The sequence below is a fragment of the Miscanthus floridulus genome, chromosome 5 (genome assembly GCF_019320115.1).
Source record: "Miscanthus floridulus cultivar M001 chromosome 5, ASM1932011v1, whole genome shotgun sequence".
NCBI classification, from domain to species: Eukaryota; Viridiplantae; Streptophyta; class Magnoliopsida; order Poales; family Poaceae; genus Miscanthus; species Miscanthus floridulus.
This window is the reverse complement of record NC_089584.1, coordinates 108978283-108998977: the sequence shown is the minus strand read 5'-3', so window position 1 is coordinate 108998977 and position 20695 is coordinate 108978283. Positions and strand designations below refer to the sequence as shown.

The 20695-nt window shown below is 42.9% G+C and overlaps 1 protein-coding gene across 1 annotated transcript; it reads left to right on the top strand.

Annotated features, from left to right (window-relative positions):
* The first annotated feature begins 14436 nt into the window (after positions 1–14436).
* Positions 14437–19164, top strand: LOC136450453 (homeobox protein HAZ1-like). Its single transcript, XM_066450894.1, has 6 exons — positions 14437–14607; positions 16302–17733; positions 18309–18474; positions 18566–18689; positions 18776–18888; positions 18973–19164. Exons 2-6 carry the CDS (start codon positions 16475–16477, stop codon positions 19147–19149), a joined length of 1839 nt encoding a protein of 612 aa, XP_066306991.1. The 5' UTR covers positions 14437–14607; positions 16302–16474; the 3' UTR covers positions 19150–19164.
* Positions 19165–20695: the final 1531 nt, after the last annotated feature.

The following is a 20695-nucleotide window of genomic DNA, read 5'->3' as shown; positions in this document are numbered from 1 at the left end:
GGCTCAAGGTTACACTCAAATTGAAGGTCTTAACTTTGAAGAAACATATGCCCCGGTTACAAGATTGGAAGCAATTAGGATCTTGTTAGCCTATGCTTGTGCCCACAACATCAAGTTGTACCAAATGGATGTGAAAAGGGCATTTCTAAATGGGTACATCAATGAGCTTGTGTATGTTGAGCAACCTCCCAGTTTTGAAGATGAGAAGAAACCCAACCATGTGTTCAAGTTGAGAAAGGCTTTGTATAGATTGAAACAAGCACCTAGAGCATGGTATGAGAGATTGAGGGATTTCCTACTCTCTAAGGGATTCAAGATGGGGAAGGTTGACACCACTCTTTTCACCAAGAAGCTTAAAAATGACTTGTTTATAATGCAAATCTATGTTGATGGTATCATCTTTGGATCAACAAATCAAGAATTTTGTGAGGAGTTTGGTAAGATGATGGCAAGTGAGTTTGAGATATCTATGATTGGAGAACTTAGTTACTTCCTTGGTCTTTAAATCAAGCAAATGAAAAATGGCACATTTGTAAGTCAAGGCAAGTATATCAAGGATATGCTCAAGAAGTTTGAAATAGATGAGAGTAAAGCTATTAGTACACCAATGGGGACAAGTGGAAGCTTAGATAGTGATGCTAGTGGCAATATGGTGGATCAAAAGATGTATCGGTCTATGATTGGAAGCCTACTCTATGTAACCGCATCAAGACCGGATGTGATGTTTAGTGTATGCATGTGTGCTAGATTTTAAGCCTCACCAAGAGAAAGTCATTTGAAGGCAACAAAGAGAATATTGAGGTACTTGAAGCATACACAACATGTTGGATTATGGTATCCTAAAGAAACAAGATTTGAGTTGATTGGATATTCGGATTCCGATTATGCGGGATGCAAAGTAGAGAGAAAGAGCACATCAGGCATAAGTCAACTATTGGGAAGATCACTTGTATCTTGGTCATCAAAGAAGCAAAATAATGTAGCACTTTCAACCGCCAAAGCGGAGTATATTTCGGCCAGTAGTTGTTGTGCTCAATTACTTTGAATGAAGGCTACTTTGAGTGACTTTGGAATCAAGTTCAAGCGAGTGCCATTGCTATGTGATAATGAAAGTGCCGTAAAGCTCACCAACAACCCGATTCAACACTCAAGAACAAAGCATATAGATGTTCGTCATCACTTCATAAGAGATCACCAACAAAAAGAGGACATTTGCATAGAGAGTGTGGGCACCGAAGATCAACTTGCCGACATATTCACCAAGCCACTTGATGAGAAGAGGTTTTGCAAGCTAAGAAATGAATTGAACATACTTGACTTCTCCAATATGAGTTGATGCACCCCCACTATATGACATGCCTCTCCTTCAAGCCAAGCAAGGTAAAGTTGATTGACATGTCTTTCATCCATTGCTAAGGACTTGTTTAGTGCATCTAGTTATTTCTATCATGTCCTAGGCTCATTCATGAAAATCAAATAAATTTGATGCTTGTATGGTACTACTATTGCTTGTATGTTTGAAATGATCTAGTGGTAGCATATGACATGTTTGTGAGCTTGTAAACCTAGTGTTTGATTTAGAAAATAAGCTATAAGTGTTTAACTCAACATGGTACAAGATAACCCTTATTTGGAGGTGTGAAGAAGCTTGTCCTTGGATCAAACCGAGTTAAATATCTTTTGCGAGTAATCTAGATTGAACTAAATTAGGAAAATGATCCTCATTTCACATGGTTTCACCCCAACATATCTATAATTTGAGGCCACCTTTTGTGCAAATTGTTGACATTAATAATCCTACCCTATCTATACTTTAAGCCTTTGAGGTCATTGATGACAAAGGGGGAGAAATAGTATACAAAGATAGTGAAACAAAGGGGGAGAGATAATATATGACAAAAGAAGGGGATCAATTAAAATTTTGAGCATACAAATAGGGGGAGCAAGCTCACAAACTTGTATAGTGCATTTGAATGTGCATTACATATATTTGCTTGCATGGCATAAGTTTTAATTTCAAATATCCATGCTTGTGTGGTGTATGCTAGCTGTAGGTTTGAATGTTGAAATGAAAAACTAGCATGCATAGGCTAAAGTAACTAGACCTATGTTCACTCTATAGAAACTAGATCCTTGCTTATAATATTGATCTCATGAGGTATTCTAGTTTTTGGTGTATGTCTAGTTACTAATGGTGCTAAGGATGGTATATTGGTGCACTCCGATTGTTATCACGCTTCAAAGGTCCATCTCTTATACCTTAGCATCATTTGGTAGAAATTGACTCCTATATTTTCTATCTAATCATATGTGCAAAGCTACAATCCAAACTCTTAGCACATGTGTAGGGGGAGCAATTGCTACCATTTGGAGTTCATAAAACTTATCCATATTTTTTACACATGGTAAATATGCTTGGACAAGCAACATGGATTCAAATGAACTTTAATTCATATCTTTGTATAAGGGTTGTCATCAATTACCAAAAAGAGGGAGATTAAAAGCTCTAGTTTGGTTTTGGTTAATTGATGAAACCCTAAGTGCTAACCTAGTTTATCAAAGATGATTATGAGATAGGTAGCACTACTCCAAGTGATGAAGCAATGGTAAAGATCATGACAATGGTGATGGCATGGTGATGGTCAAATGCTTAAACTTGGAAAAGAAGAAAGAGAAAAACAAAAGGCTCAAGGCAAAGGTATAAAATATAGGAACCATTTTGTTTTAGTGATCAAGACACTTAGTGAGTGTGATCACATTTTGGATAGATAGCCATACTATTAAGAGGAGTGAAACTCGTATCGAAATGCGGTTATCAAAGTGCCACTAGATGCTCTAATTCATTGCATATGCATTTAGGATCTAGCGAAGTATGAACACCCTTGAAAATGTTTGTGAAAATACGCTAACACATGTGCACAAGGTAATACACTTGGTGGTTGGCACATTAGAGCAAGGGTGAAGAAGTTAGAAGTGAAAACGAGTTGGTCGCGAAGACGCTGGCGTCGGTCTACTAACCGGACACTGGGTCTAAAAGCACCAGATGCTGGCAGCGTGCGTCCGGTCGAACTAGTCGGTTGGCACAGTACCTAGGGTATTGCACCGGATGCTGGTCTATGTCTGGTCAAGGTGGACCGGACATGTTCGATCAAAGAAATATGCCTCGGGGAGCTTACTGGAAATGATCGGACGCTGGGGCATCAGCGTCCGGTCAGTTTAGTCGGAGCGTCCGATCAACTACGTAGCCGTTGAAATCTGATGAACAACGTTTGAAGATAGTGACACGTGGCATGAATCAGTGGACCAGATGCTGATTCTAGGGTCCGATCAATATGACCGGAGCGTCCGGTCAGAGCGCGTTTTGCCCAGTGAAGGGGCATAACGGCTCTATTTGATGGGGCCTCTATTTATAGCCCCATGGCCGGCTCAAGCCATAACTCTTGTATATTTTCATTGACATAGCAACCTTGTACGCTTAGCCAAAGTCCTCCCACTCATCTCCATCATTGATATATCATCATTGTGAGATTGGGAGAGAATCCAAGTGCATTGCTTGAGTGATTGCATCTAGAGGCACTTGGTATTCGTGTTGCGCTGCGGATTTCGCTTGTTACTCTTGGTGGTTGCCACCACCTAGACGGTTGGAGCAGTGGTGAAGGATCGGCACGAGTTGGTGATTGTTCGTGGCCACCTTCGGTGATTGTAAGGGGAGTTGTACCTTCCCCGGTGGAGTACCGAAAGGTAACTCTAGTAAATTGCTCGTGTTATTGAGTTACCTCACTTGTGGGTTGGTTCTTGCGGTGTCCTATCATGTGGACGAGGTTTGTGAAACACCTCTTAGCCGTCGAACCACCAAGTGTTGGTCGACATAACGGGGACGTAGCATGTTGGCAAGCACGTGAACCTCAGGAGAAAATCGATTGTCTCTTTTCTTTGGCATTCTCCCGGTGATTGGCTATATATTCATCTTGTGATTGGTTCATTCCCTATACGGCGGTATAATCACCCTACTCACTTATTTACTTTCTTGCAAACTAGTTGATACAAGCTCTTTAGTGTAGTTAGAATTGAGAGCTTGCTTTATTATTTACATTCATCTGGTTGAGCTCTTTAGAGTAGCAAGATTGAGAGCACTTAGTGAGTAATTACATAGCAAGTTTGTGTGCCTAAGTAATCATTGCAACTAGAATTGTTGGATAGGCGGCTTGCAACCCTTGTAGAGATAGAGCAAGTTTGCATTACGCTATTTGTCATACTAATCAAATTGCTCTAGTTGATTTGTAGATTTTTAAATAGGCTATTCACCCCCTCTAGCCATATTAGGACCTTTCACCCATTTAGTGGGTCGATCGCTATCTATGGCTAAACATGCCAAGATGGGTAGCAGTTAGGGGCTCGGAGGCACACTAGTGCGAGCTGCAGCGGCGAGCGACTATCCGTAGCGGCGACGCGATCGTTCCAACGAGAGAGGAGGACAGAGGGGGAGGAAAAGTGGTGCGCGAGCACCAGTGACATACCACGAGTACAACCAATGCATCCGTGAAGTAGGAGAGACCCTGTGTGTTGCTGGCCATGTACGGCCGAGCGGGACGGCGGTGCTCCGTGATGGACACCGACGCGTCACCACGCCGTCGACAAGCATCCTGGCCAAAATAGCACAAGCACCGAATGGAGGAAGTCAAGGCGAGCTCAGGGTTATGAGCAATCGAACTGCTACCACTCCTACATGCCATACCTCCCAACCTACCGATTCGGCAGCGCCCATGATTGGCGACGAGCAAAAGGCCAAATTGTCAGTCAGTAGGGCATGACCGAGCTTGAGGGGGAAGAAACAGCTAGCCTACTTCCTAAGCTACCCGCTAGAGCGAGGAATTATACGGCGAAGCTGCTGGCGCTAGGAGGATAGGAGGAGCGGTGTCTCAGCACACCGCACGGTCATGGAGAGGGCACACGAGCGAAACCAAGCAAGTTAAGATGGGTGGCCCTGCTCGATGGTGGTAGTAGTACGAGCCTATGCGTACAGACGATGAGACCCTGAGGCTTGGCACGAAGTGCTTAGAAAGGTGTGGCCAAACCCGAGTAGGGCTCCCTAGTGTCGGTTAGCGAGGGCAAGTGAGGTAGGGAGGCATCCCATCGCCGTTGTGACTGGGGTCATCGACCTAGATGCGACAGGCAGCGGCACATGCTCAGAGACTCGACGCGGTAGGTAAAATGAAGGGCGAGGCGAGCGCCACGACGACAAGGCAACGACAGCCGCAACTTCATCTTGACCCCGCGCGTGGCTCGGTGGATGGATGTTGGCACGCGCACACCACGGTAGTGGGACCAGACCGCAGCCAGTCGGGTCGGCCAACGTAAGGCCAGGGCACAACGCGGCATCGGCTTGGCGCACGAGCTGGCCAGCGACCGTAGCCCGGTCACGACGTGAGCTCGGCGCCAACAGCATTATGCCCACGATGACCGTGAACTTAGACCGAGCGACTACTATTGGTGACGTGCACGCATTTTAAAGCGAAGCGAAAGCTACCAACGATCACAATTGAGGCCCAATTAATTCCCCTATCCTAAAGTCAACATTACCAGCGACCTAGCAAAGCCATTGTCATGGCCAGAGAGCAACCAGAGAGGGGGATAGAAGGATGCCAACATGAGCTCATCGCGCTGAACGCCAGTTCACGATCGAAGCCCGAAACCAAACCGACAGCGCGTTCTAGTGAAGTTAGGGCAATTTTTGCGACGCCACGCTAACTCCAACTCATCCGTGAACTACACTATGCTAAAATACTCACTTAGAGGCAACCAACAATACGAAAACATGAAGCTAGTGTTTAAGCATTTTAGTTAGAACTTAAACGCCAAAATGACATTGTCTACTCCCCTTTTAGACTTAGAAAGGGCAAGAGTCAGGTTTGAACTCATCAACCATGAACACTTTTGCCACAATTTTTAAAAGGCCTAAACCTTGTTAACTGCAACCCAGAAATACTCCATGCAAAAGTCCGTACTTTATACTAAGCCGTAGGAACAAAATATTTAAACACTATTTAATTAGTTTGCTCAATATAGTTCGCCAAAAATGGCACTTAAATCACAAATTCAACTTCCTCCCGATTCAACGGAAAGATCTAATTTTAATTTCAGATTTGATTTTTGAACTATCAAAAATACTATTGAACAATATTTATTCACCAAAACAAAAGTTGTATTTTTATCTACTAAACTTGCACTTTAATTTTTATTTAAGTACTAAATATAAGCTATATTTTATTTTTGCGTATAAAATTGTTTTTCACGCCAACCGATTAAACCCCTCACTTCGTTCTCCCTGTTAGGATTTCTATTAACATTTTACACACTAAGTAAATTAACCTACGATATTGATTGAATTTCTTCCGACCACAAAAATGAGTCACATAAGTTTTGTTTATCATTTCATGTGTGTGTTAAATTTTTAACATCCGAAAACCTGCTCTGCAAAGTTCTCTTAGGCCTACTTTGGCAGCCTAGATTCCCTGCAGGATCCCGGTCTTTTCCCTGGGCCAATCTGCCCCGTGCCAGTCTTCCCTGGGCCAAATGTTTACGCCCTTTGGCAGCCCACCAACCTGAGGATCGCAGCCCGCTTCCCCTCGTTTTCCGCATGGAAGAAATCCACGAGTGATGAGGCCAGGAGGGTTTCCCCGTGCCGACCGCTCGCGTAGCTCTTCGCCTCTTCCTCCGCTCGCGTAGCCGCTAGTCGCGAGGCCGCCGCCATCGCCCCGGCATCCCATCGCCGCCTCTCCTCCGCCTTCTCGTCGCTTCGGCTCACACCAACGGTGAGCCCGCCTCAACCTATCCCGCTAGGGTTTTGGTTTTCTTCTTAGACTGTTTCTCGTCGCCTCTCCTCCACTAGGGTTTCACCTCAACCTACCTGAGCCTGATCCAGTGCCACCGCCGCCGCCCGCCTACAGACGCGACCGCGCCGGCTCGATCTCCACCCCTGCTCCGTGACTGCCCCCACCTGGCCACCTTGCCTCATCCCAAGAACCGGTGAGCCCTTCCTCTCTCCCAAGAATATCATGTTTTATCTGGTTTCGGGTCTCATCCTCTCTTCTCTTTCTTGTATATCCTAGGGCTGCTGCCGCCACCTTAACGCCCGGCTGCGTGAAGCTTATCCAGTGCCGCCGCCGCCCGCCGACCGGACCGCACCAGCTCAATCTCCACTGCTCCGTGACTGCCCCCGCCTGGCCGCCTTGCCTCGTCCCAAGATCCAGTGAGTCCTTCCTCCCTCCTCCTTGTCCCTCCCAAGTTTGAGCTTCTGCGACTTGAATGTGTACCTTTTACTCATTGGATGTGCTTGTAGTAGCATGCTGAGAATATCATGTTTTGTCCAGTATATAATTTGACAAATTTATCAAAACCAGCACTTATTTCAAAAAATGGGAAACAAGTCAAATCTAATTCCCCATAATTCTCAAGTCTTGTTAGTTTTTTGTTTCTTTTTTTGAAGGAACGTCTTGCCAGTTTTACATGGCAACACTACCAAATACTAGTAGGATCTAAATGCATTTAGGGCCTGTTTTGATTGTGGCCTGTCAAGTATGTATGGTCTAGGTAAACAATTCTAGCCCCAAAATTCTACAATCGGACGTGTGGCAACTATCCCTGGCCGAGGCAAATTTCCCAAGCAGCAATCAAACAGGCCGTTTAGGCTCAGAATCAGCCTTACGTACTTGTCAGCAACCAAACCCAATAGCCCACATGACTGGTATGTTCGGTGGTCCAATCCAATTCTGTACGACAGCAATTGTCCTCGAAAAGAGGATAACCGAAAATTGACAGCATGCAAGTGTAGTTGAGTTGGGTCGTCTGGCCTTGTTAAGCATAGTGGGTCATATTCCTTTGGCTTTAAAATAGATAATTTGGCTGTTGTTTTTGTTGTCAGTCCTGTTCTAAAAAAATGAATGTATACATGCCTGGATGAGTAGGTGCTGGATCATAGAGCTACTCAAGGATCCATGACCACTCACTCACTACCGAGCTTTGCTTGTGCTTGGCTTGCTTCTACAAGGATGGATTGATTTGGTTCTCCTTTGCTTGTGCATAGCATAGCGCATCAACACTTGGACTGGTACTGGGAGGTTATGTTGGTGCTTCAGGTATAGTTGTTTGATCGATAGACGCAATAGTAGTTTTGATTGATGCTGATGATTGTTTGATTGCTTTGGATTCGGGAGTTGTGTGCCTGTTGCTGCTTTCACCTTGTTTCGCCGGTGCTCGCTCTTGTTGTTCAAGGGAGCTAGGCTAGTCTTTAGTCTAGTCTGTGATGCTGATGCTGATGCATGCAAGCGGTTGCAGCACAGTGTCTTCCATGACAACCAGCCACGGGCCAAGGTGCCTTTTGATTCTGCCCTTGGCTCCGTAATGTCAGATTCATGTAACATTTTTTAGATATATATATTAGCCTGCAAACATCTTGGTTGTCTGGAGTGTCTCCCACTTCATTTCATTCTATCTGCAGCCTACTATCGGAGCCACAGACAGCTGTAATGCTAACCAAACCTCTCCAAGTATAGAATGTTATAGAAAATGATTAGGTACTTCTGACTTTTTTAGACTTTTAATACTTGTTTTCTCTACTTATAATACTTGTTTTCTCAACTTTTTTAGACTTTTAATACTTTGAATCTGCCCTTCTAATACTTGTTTTCTCTACTTTGAGTGCTCTCCTTTTCTCTAGTTGATTTGAATTGGTAATATATATGTAATAATATAATTTCATATATGTAACACTAGATGGCTTCTTGGGAAGAGCTTGCTAGGAATTTTTTGTTGGAAGAGGAAGAAGATGAGGAGCTATTCTTTGTTCTTCTCCCTGCTGTAATGCCCTTTCTCGACGAAGAGAAAGCACCTGAGCATACCTCTTCTCTTCCTGGTGCTAAAAAGGTTAAAGAGATCCTCGAAGGACACGAGAATTGGTGCAAGGAAGAATTTAGGATGGAGGCTGAAATATTTAGAACTATAGCAAACTTTCTTAGGGCCGAGAACTTGCTGCGTGACACATGTGGTATGAAGATTGAGGAGCAACTTGGTATTTTTATGTTCATGCTCTCTCATAATGCAAGCACAGAGAGGTTAAAGAAAGAGTTTCAACATAGTGGTGAGACAGTGCATAGAAAAATATATGATGTCTTCAATATCATTCCAACATTAACCTAAAAATTCATCAGACTTCCGAATCCAAGCCACACACACATGAAGATTACATGTGACCCTAGATTTATGCCATTCTTTCAGGTCGGTTAATACATACAGTACACTTTCCTTAATAATTTTAACACAACTCTGGACTTGTTAAGTTGACAGCATGCAAGTGCAGTTGAGTTGGGTCATCTGGCCTTGTTAAGCATAGTGGGTCATATTCCTTTGGCTTTACTTTAGACAATTTGGCTATAGTTTTTCTTGTCAGTCATGTTCTAACAAAACGAATGCATACACTTGTGATTTAATCCAGATATCTAGTACACTTGCAATTGTTCAATTATTTTTCTGATCAACAACAGTTTTCAGTGACTGATCCTTGAAGAACATTTCTGTCTAGTCTTAATTTTCATGTGTGCCGACAACTTTTCCACATTTGTAATTTGCTTATTGTGGCTGTAAGATAACCTGCTGCCGCCTTGTTTTGTTTTGTTGCAGCAGAGAATTGACAATAGGCCATCTCTTGTTGTCCTTACTGTACTATTGAAGTATGACAATAGGCCAATTTAAACTTCACATCACCGAGCACTTAGAACCTCACTTGCTCCTCCTGCTGCTCTAGTTGCTAAGCCTATATGGCAATAATTCTGCTAAGCCTATATGGCAATAACTAAGATCTAACTAACTAATTGTTAGTAAGGTATTGATCTCCTGTGGTAATGTACAATTGTGTTGCTACACAAGCATTGACCCGAGAACTTACTTGATATGTGGTTTTTATGGAATATGATCTGACGATGGTCAAGCATGTTCATTTTCATTGTTTATAAACACAAGCATGTTCATACTACAGCTGAGTTTCTGGAAGTATTCAGGAAGTAAGGTGTTGAGATGTTTCACTTCTTGCATGTATTACACTGCAAGAAACTCAGTTGATAGAGTGATAGGTGTAGCCTGTAACGAACTTTCGATTCCATTCCATGTTTGTGTATGATAAAAGAAAAGAAAGAAGCCTCCACTAGTTGGTCTGAGCTGAACTGCCTCTGCATGTGTTAGTTTGGTGCGGCTTTATTCTTTAAACTTATTTTTATATATGATTCATTCATATACAAACTTGTTGGAAAAAGCCAAATCTGTTACAAGAACTCACCATTTTCGTTTTATGTTATTTACAGAGGTTTTGGTGGAAGAAATACATGTTTTGAGACAAGTGGAGTGTGGTCAAATTTTGTAATGATTATTGAATATTTCTGGCTTCTATGTAGCTACGCAAAGACTTGATTTCAGTTTGAAATACCTATGTAATTTTATGTAAACAGACTCATTCCTGAGATTTTTTTATCATTATGCGATACTAGTGTTGATATGTAGTGGCTTTCTTATATTATTTTCTTTTTCTTAGTTTTTTTTATTTTTCTTATTTTTTAAGTCGTTTCTATACTATATCTATAGTGAAGTTATCAAATAAGCCAAGACTTTATTCCTGGAATCCTGAGCATGATAGATGCACAGCACAGAAGCCTGTGAGCCATCAGGAAGGACTGATCCATGTATGCATGCTCATCTGACCGCTTTGTTTGGGCTGGAGCTGTTTGATCCCATCATCCATCTCCCCTTGCAACTGCATGCTTTCAAAACAGCCACAGGGAAATAACCTCCCACGTGAAATCTCTCCCTCCGGGTGGAGAGGGGATTAGCATGTGCAGAAAAATCCCTCCCCCTCAGTTTTCTTCCCTGGGTTAGTCACCCTTCGTTGCCAAAGTAGCCCTTAGACTTAATCTTGGTGTTAAGCGAGCTCGTAAGAACTAACCTGCTTAGAGGTTCAAAACACAACGATGGTGACTTTGGGCTCTGTGTGGTGCGGTAGTACAGAACTAAAGAGTGATGATCCATGTAGTGGAGCAGCTAAGTGCTCGAAAACAAATGAGAGAAGATGGGGCATTTGATAAAATTTCAGGTTTTTTTGTTGATCCTGGCAACCACAAAGACACCATCACCAACCCTTAAATGAGGAGACCTGAAAAGCAGGTCTTGTGGTTGAATCAGGGGCAGCAGATCCAACAGGAGACCCACTGAAAAAGCTTCACTCGAACCTGCAGAATCAATAGGCAATAAAAATGAGTCTGAGCCCAGTGAAAAATGTTGAGCTAAGGCAGTAGGGAACAGCAAGCCAAACGAAAGATCAAATGGGACCAGGGAATAATATATCTAGAAATGCATATCCCAGGAAGAGAAGAGCATGCAAAAGAAATGGATCACAACATCCAGTGCAGTGCAGAGGAATCGGGGCAGAGGAAAATCCAAACATGGGAAGATGAGGAAAACGCAAGAGGAAAAGAGCAGAGTAGTAAGCTAGCAGAGGATTAACGGAGAGGAAAGCACCATGGATGCGCGGCGTGGAAGTGAACCCCCAGCAATAGAGCGGAAGGAACAGGCGCCGAAGACGACAGACGCAGGCACCGCAGCGGCGGCGGCGTGTGCGAGGCTAAAGGCCCAACCGTCTAGGAACGACGACACCGAGGGTGGAGTCGTAATGAATGCACCATGGGCCATGTCGAATAGGAGAACTTAACTGGAGCCCAATTGCTGCGCAGGAAGGCAATCCACGCAGGCACACGGAGGGCGCTTGCGGAGCAGGCACGCGTCGAAGCAGCAGTGGCACGCGGCGCAAGTATAATATAAGCTCGGTTTAGTTTTGTTCGGTAAAACGAAAATCACGCACAGGAGAGCAGGGAATCCATACGGCATAAGGATGTACATATTTCTAAGGTGATTATGTTTCACTTAAATTACATTGCCTTATTTGGCAAAGCAATCTCAACATTGATAGTTTATACATCCGACGACATCCATGCTATAGCCTCTCTTCCAAATTGTAAGTCGTTCTAACTTTTCTAAATGCATAGCTTTTACTACACAATTAGATATACATTATATCTAGATATATAGTAAAAACTATGTACCTAAAAAAAGCCAAAACAAATTATAATTAGGAATAGAGAGAGTAGTTTATACATTTCCATCACCAGGGTGGAGCTTGAGGTTTAAACTCTTCATCACCATCCCTCTACATTGACTTGGAACATCTTCACAAGACGGGTTATTGGTGCCATAGCACAATAGGATAGGGGCTCAACCAAGGGATCGGGCAGTGCACTGGGATGAAGTTAAGGGCAACAGCTCAACTGACGTGATATGGCTTGAGTTTGTGGTCATGACTAGCAGTACTTTGGTTTCTACTGGTCGGGGGAACTCTAGCAATGATTTACCATGACACATGCAGACAGTTCAGCTCGGATGCGGGTCATGCAGAGGAGGACATATGGAGGGGAGGGTTTTTTTCTCCGTTGACAAAACTCTCACATTGTTGTCTATGCCAAGGGGAGGGCTAAATAACAAGGAAATTTACTACCAACGGGCCATGTGCGAAATTGCCATAGTGTCCTATAGTCCCATGTCTCGTAGCGGCGTAGTTAGGATTTGTAGGTAGTGCGGTCAATGTTACATACTTTTTTATAAATTAGTTTCAGTAGATACACTATAAAATATATTTTTATAATACACTTATTTAGTGACATAAACATTTATACTTTTTTTTCTATAAATCCGATATAAAAAATGTTTTAATACGACTCTATGGATTGTTTAGGACCTATTTGTTGGCTTTTACTAGCCATAAGCTAAAAATAAATATCCTAGCTGTTGAGTGGATTTTTGAAAAGTTGACTTCTGAAAAATGAATTAAAAGATGAAAACATATTGGGAGGAGTTTTTTTTTACTTTTAGTGTGCTATAAGAAGCTAAAAATCTATTAAAAAGCCAATAGCAAAAGGCAACAACCAGAAGTCAGAAGCTAGCTTTTGAACTAAAAATCCAAAATCTATAGCTCAAGCAAACGTGCCTTTATTCAATAACGGAGAGAAACATGCCTTCATTCAGTAACTGAGAGAAACATGCCTTCATCGGGGAAGGAGAGAGAGAGTAGTAGAGAAAGATATATGATGTTTGGTTTGAGAAATGAGTTAGTCCATCATCTTTTCACTCATCACTTTGTTTGTCGGGTGTGTGAAATGAAATTGGTTGATTTATTATCGCTTATTGTTCATAAGCTAATAATTAATATCACTACGAGAAATATAATCATTTTATCAAATTTAAAGAATGGACCTATGATGCATCATCTGATCTAGAATAGGACGATTTCTCGAACCAAATGTCATATGTAGGTGCACCTACTCTCAAGCCTGCCTACTTATTCGCATTAATTTAAAGATAAAACAAGAGCAGATCTGATGGCACGCTTGCTTGCCTTAAATCAGTTGCCCACTAAGGCTTGTTTTGTATAGCTTCACCATTGATGCTAAAACTATTAAAAAAACATTTGGTAAAACAAGTTTGCTAGGAAGATAGCAAAGAGAAAGCTAGAAAAAACTACTTTTCACCTAACTTTATCCGAAAAACTATGCATGTAAGGGAAGCTGAAAAAACAACTTATGCCAGTCTCAATAGAGGTTTCACGTCCCAGTTTTCAACGCATCTATATTTTGGAAACAGTAATGAAACTCTCTCTACTTTTATGAAATTTTTATTATCTCTCTTCATCAATATAGTGCCACATCAGCATATTTTATGTCCATGAAACTCCGATAAAACTCCATTGAGACTGGCGTTATAGGAAGAAAGGAGCGGTTTCATCATAATTAGTTTGGTAAAAAAAGCTAAAAATGACTTTACGAAGCCGGTGCAAAAACTGTTCCTATAGCGCAGTGGTGAGCGCTCCCGTCGTGGAGGCCACCCATCCGTGTTCGAATTCCAGTTGTGGATCGGCCGGGTATGGCACCGGGGGTATTTCCCCCATATTTGTTTCATGCAGGTCCTGGACATTCGCGTGGCGCTACAATGGGACTACGATGTGCCCGTCGTCTATAAGGCTCGTGTGGCTTCAGTGATCTCCAGAAGAACGTTTAAGGTGTATTAGTTGTAGCTTCTAGAAGTGTGCGTACGTGTGGTGGTATGAGTGTACTGTATAGAGTACGGATACTACAACTTGTACTACTGGTCCAGGCTAAAAAAAACTCAGCGAAATCAAACGGCGGAACTGTATCAAACGGCAGCAAACACGCCCTTGTCCCCTCTGCCGTTCCGACAGAGTGGCGATCTGTTTTGGACGCCTTGATTGGACACGTGGCCTGCTACAGATGCAAATCAGTACCGAGGTCGCCAGGCGTGCTCCCGAGTCCAGAGTTCAGACCGCGAGCTCACCGCTCAGCTTTCACGGTTCAGCCTTTTGTTCTCCGTTATTACTCCGGTCACCCCGTGAGGCGTGAGCTCTCCCTGTGTCTTGGCGACGACTGGGCGACCGACGACGAAGCCGTAGGCCAGGGCCCCAGGTCTTCCTCTGGCCCTTCGCCGGCGACGAGCACCCGCCAGGTGTGCCCACCCCTTCTCTTCCCTTCCTACCAGTGGCGGATCTAGATAAGGGGCAAAGGGGGTGCTGACCTTGGATGCTGTTGCTGGATTTGCATCCTCCCTGAGCCGCTGGGGGCGCCACCATGCCGCCGCTCAAGCCGCAGGCTTCCTTGCGCCTTCGCGGAGCTGGCTGTCGAGCGCAGGATCTCGCCGTCTGGGGGGTTGGGGGTCTCGATGAATATCGGCGATTGCTGGGGATTTTGGCAGGATTGGGGAGCACCGGAGTTCCTGTGGAAGACAAACGAGTAGCGCAAGGAAGCGAGGAGCGAGCCATGCTGGGATGCGCTGAATGACCTCGTGTGTGTTAGGGGTGTCCGGTTGGGCTTGGCCCTTTTTGGCTTGGGTTGTTGAGCATGCACAATGGGCGTGCTTAGCCAAAAAAAACCTGAAATTTACTGATTTAGCTACTCTCTAAAATAGATTTGACAAAAAAAAATACTAGAGTACTCCAACAGTATGTAAAACCAAGAGGCTAGATGGCTAGTGAGGTAGGCTATCCAAAAGTAGAGAGCGAATGAGGTGGGATGGAGAGCTACTAAATTTGGAGAGTCATTTATAGAGGCTGTTGGAGACGTTTTTCCTTTAATAATAGCCAAATTTACCTTTAGAAAACAATTTGACTAATCTCTTGGAGATGCTCTTAGCACCAATGCTTAATGCAAGTTAAAAAGGTGGCTGAGCTTATCTAACCGCCTGTTTGCACTGTAGGAATTAACTTCTATGCTGATGCTTAATGATTAACCATACTCTCTCTCCTTAAGCACCCATCTCTAAACACCATGAATTGTTAATGCCCAATGTTTCTTGGGCTGGACCTGGGCTGTAGCACCCCATCCGGGGGATCCAGATCCGCCGATGCCTCCTACTATGTGAAACCGAGCACCCAAACGCTAACCTAAGCTATTTGGTTAGCTGTGTTCAGATTTGATCTAAATAACAGGTGTTTACATGTATTATGCCTACTAACTTTGATTTCTTGCATAAATTATCAGGTGTACATGTGTGCACCCATGTCCTGTGCTCGCAAACCCCGACCTGCAAGCCCAATTTGCAAGCCCTACTAACTTTGATGTCTTAGTGGAGTAGTGGAACTCTAACCTGGTTAGTCTTGGTTAGCTGTGTGAAACTTGGAATGGAGGGTGTTGGTTTACATGTTATAGAATATCGTGTCAAAATCATCGTGCCAATGCATGCTGTGCCATGCATCACCTTTGCGGTATAAAGATCGTCCTAGTAAAACGGTGACATATTGCGTGCTAATTTTGATCAAGAAATGGATCTGTCTTGTTCTTAGATTAGCATCTCATGTTGGCAACATAAAGAATATGACATATGATATATGATATATTGTCTATCTGACTTATTTTTGACATTGAGATGAATATGTGCAGTTGCTGTGCTGCATATATTTAGTTTTGAACTGACTTATGTATATCGGTTGCTTGGGTCGTGTTCTCCACTTGTTGAATCCTGTGCTCCCTTGCATTATTACATTCATTTTCCCCTTAAGTTTTAGTTCTATTCTTTTGTGAGCCATGAAGAAAATAGGCCTTTTTCAAAGCAAGTACTGAGGACATGTGCATTAACGCAAGAACATTTTAAAATTTGTTGGCACTATTAATAAGCATATTCACATTTTTTTCCCATCACTGTAGGTGCTGACACATCTATTTTGACTGGACAACTTACCTTGTTAACGAAAGTTTCTCTGATATTCCGATGGCCTAGCAGTTACTGTGGAGGATGTTCATTTGTGTTTATCATTTACTTGGTCTTGTTCGGGACAACGACGACATTGGGAACAAGTGTACCGCAGACAAACAGTAAAATGGGAAGGAAAGGCTCAGAAGTGTCACCAAGTAACAGGTATCCCTTGAGGTCTGCGCATAGTAGTGGTAGAGTTCTTCGCTCTGCCTCAGCGAATGATAATAAGGACAGTGAGCCTCTGAATGCTGCTGCTGCTACCCAAGCCGCTGTGAAAAAAAGAATTGGCAGTCAATTGGATAGTCCTAATAGCAGTGTCAGGTTGCTTCGCTCTTCATCAAAAAATAAGGACGAGGCACGTAGTGGGCCTCTAAATGACAGGATCCCTGATAAGCCAGCTGCAAATAAAAGAAAACATGCCAGTCCCTCACAGGTGGGAAGTCCTAACAACAGTGTGAGGGTGCTTCGCTCTGCAATAAAAAATAAAGATGAGGCATGCAGTGAGCCTCTAAGTGACAGGATCGCTGGTGAGCCAGCTGCAAATAAAAGAAAAAACGTCAATCCCTCAAAGCTGGGGAGTCCGAGCTGTGGTGTGAGGGTGCTTCAGTCTGGTTCAAAAGCTAAGGATGAGACATGTACCAAGCCTTTAAATGATAGCACTGTTGTTGAACTAGCTTCAAGTAAAAGGAAATGCACCAGTCCGTCAAAGGTGGGAAGTCCCAGCAATAGTGTCAGGGTGCTTCGATCTACATCAAAATATAAGAATGAGACATGTACTGAGCCTTTAAATGATAGTGATGCTGTTGAACCAGCTGCAAATAAAAGGAAAGGTGTCAGTCGTTCAAAGGAGAGAAGTCCCAACAGCAGTGTCAGGGTGCTTCGCTCTGCCTCAAATAATAAGATTGAGGCATCTATTGATTCTCTAAATAATAGTACTGCTGGTCAACCAGCTGTGAAAAGAAGAAAAAGTGGCAATTCCTTTGAGGCAGGAAGCCCTGTGAGGAGTGCCAGGGTGCTTCGCTCTACCTCAGAAAGGAAGAATGAGGCTTCTAGTGAGCCTTTAAATGATAGTGCTGCTGCTCAACCATCTGCGAGGAAAAGAAAAGGTGGGGCAATTTCAAAGACCGATTGTCCAAAGGTTGGTGTTAGGGTTCTTCGCTCTGCCTCAGGAAAGAAGAATGAGGCAAGTAGCGAGCCTGTAAATGATAGTACTTCTGTTGAACCAACTGTGACAAAAAGAAAAATTTGCAAGCCTTCAAAGGATCGCAGTCCCAAGAAGGACTACTTAAAAATTTGTCAAAGAGTTAGATATATTTTGAACCGAATGAACTATCAACAAACCTTTATTCAGGCTTATGCAAGTGAAGGTTGGAAAGGACAAAGGTTTGTCATCCAAACATGTTTCATATTGCTGTTCAATTCCATTTTGTGCATTTTCCCCTTTTCTAGAATTAGCGTTTGATTTGGAGTATTTATTAGGTCACTTAATTCCAAAAAGGATAGAATTAGTTGGTACTAGGTAGGATACAATGTGTACAATATCCTCATATACTAAGTGTCTAACTCGGCTTTCTTTTTTATGTGTAACTGTTATTCCATATTTACTGTTTTTATTATTAGGGTGGTATGGCAAATACTCCCTCCGTTCCAAATTATTATACGTTTTGGCTTTTCTAGATACGTTGTTTTTGTTATGTATCTAGACATGGTTTATATCTAAGTGCATATCAAAAGCTATGTATCTAGAAAAAACAAAACGTCTTATAATTTGAAATGGAGGGAGTAGAACAGATCTTGGATCTTGGTTACATACTGGCTGCATTCAATGTTCCATATCTGCCTATAATATTTTGGGAATGTCTTGCAATTCACATTCCACTATGCATTTTTGTAATTCTATTAATAGACTTCAAGTGTGTCCTCTTGTCATGTACCGTGTTGATGGTATAAATGTGCAGTTTGGAAAAAATAAGACCTGAGAAGGAGCTTGAACGAGCCAAGGAAGAAATCCTCCAATGCAAGTTAAGAATCCGGGAAGCTTTTCGAAATATGGACTCTCTTTTATCCAAGGGGAAGCTTGAAGAATCTTTGTTTGATTCCGCAGGAGAAATTTCAAGCGAAGATGTAGGCAGTCTCATGTTATTCTTGATATCTCACATTCTTATTTAAGCCTGGTTGTCAAATTAGTGCAGAGATAATTTGTTTCATCTTTCAGATATTTTGTGCCGTATGTGGTTCAAAGGATGTTACTTTACAAAACGACATCATTCTTTGTGATGGAGCCTGTGACAGAGGATTCCACCAGAACTGTTTGAACCCTCCTTTGCTAACTGAAGATAGTAATATCCACTACATCTTTTGGTTTCCCTATGTTCTCAAATCATCATTGCATATGTTGCTCATTTATAATTGTTTTTATTTGTAGTACCTCTGGGGGATGAAGGATGGCTTTGCCCTGCATGTGTGTGCAAAGCAGACTCTATAGATGCACTAAATGAACTTCAAGGAAGCAAGCTCTCTATTCATGACTCATGGGAGGTAAAAACCTACGAAGTACCTGTAGAACGGAGATAAATGAGGCTAAATTAAATTCCAACATGATGCTGCCTTTAATCTCTGCAGAAAGTTTTCCCTGAGGCAGCTTCAATTGCCAATGGTTCTAAACAAGTTGATGCTTCTGATCTGCTGCCGGATCATATAAAGGACAGTGACAACCTTGCATTGGCTGAAGGGCATATGGTGAATGAAGTCAGGTTTTCTGCAGAGGATGACAGCAAAGGTCAGATTCTGATGTCTTAGATTTCATCACCTTGTTTGAGCATTCCAAACCTTTTAAAAACAGGTCTGTTCCCTCTATTCAAGGTTGTTAGGATTATTGCCTGGCAATATCAGATTACATCATAGAATTGGATTGTAGTATGGGATCATATTGGACTTTACGATATATATATTTTTAATGAAAGATTTGTGATATGGGCCTGATTGGCACAGCTTAAACTTTTCTATAAGCTAGCTTTTGATAGTTTACTACAACAACTACTTGTTAGAAAGCTGCTAAATGCAAAGGAGAAGCTGTCCCGTTGTGGCAGCTTGCTGGCTTTTCCTCCTATGGGGCCCACATGTCATGGAGAGGGAGAAATATCTTCCTTGTTGTCATGCCAAATAAGGAGGTCGTAATCAGCCTCGTCGGAGGAGAGCTCAGGCAGAGGTAGCTTGGTCCAGTGGATCTTAGCTGAGGGAATCTCTGCTCAGGCCTCGTGATAAGCCCATCCCTCATCTTTGCTTTTGGCCCTTGAGCCAAAGGAGAAAAAGCTGGGGGCGCCAGAACCTCCTTGGTCCACGCCTCCAAAATCAGTGAGGTGGACATAGGGGTGGCTTGGATGGAGGGAACGACGTGGATGTGGAAAATCGTAGGCAGATTGGCAGAAGAGTTGCGTGCGGGAGGAAAAAGCTGGTCTCCCGCCGCTGCCCAGAAAAGCTGGCATCCAGGTTCATTATTCAGACTGACAAGTTGTATTATTAGGGGTGTCCGGTTGGGCTTGGCCCTTTTTGGCTTGGGTTGTTGAGCATGCACAATGGGCGTGCTTAGCCAAAAAAAACCTGAAATTTACTGATTTAGCTACTCTCTAAAATAGATTTGACAAAAAAAAATACTAGAGTACTCCAACAGTATGTAAAACCAAGAGGCTAGATGGCTAGTGAGGTAGGCTATCCAAAAGTAGAGAGCGAATGAGGTGGGATGGAGAGCTACTAAATTTGGAGAGTCATTTATAGAGGCTGTTGGAGACGTTTTTCCTTTAATAATAGCCAAATTTACCTTTAGAAAACAATTTGACTAATCTCTTGGAGATGCTCTTAGCACCAATGCTTAATGCAAGTTAAAAAGGTGGCTGAGCTTATCTAACCGCCTGTTTGCACTGTAGGAATTAACTTCTATGCTGATGCTTAATGATTAACCATACTCTCTCTCCTTAAGCACCCATCTCTAAACACCATGAATTGTTAATGCCCAATGTTTCTTGGGCTGGACCTGGGCTGTAGCACCCCATCCGGGGGATCCAGATCCGCCGATGCCTCCTACTATGTGAAACCGAGCACCCAAACGCTAACCTAAGCTATTTGGTTAGCTGTGTTCAGATTTGATCTAAATAACAGGTGTTTACATGTATTATGCCTACTAACTTTGATTTCTTGCATAAATTATCAGGTGTACATGTGTGCACCCATGTCCTGTGCTCGCAAACCCCGACCTGCAAGCCCAATTTGCAAGCCCTACTAACTTTGATGTCTTAGTGGAGTAGTGGAACTCTAACCTGGTTAGTCTTGGTTAGCTGTGTGAAACTTG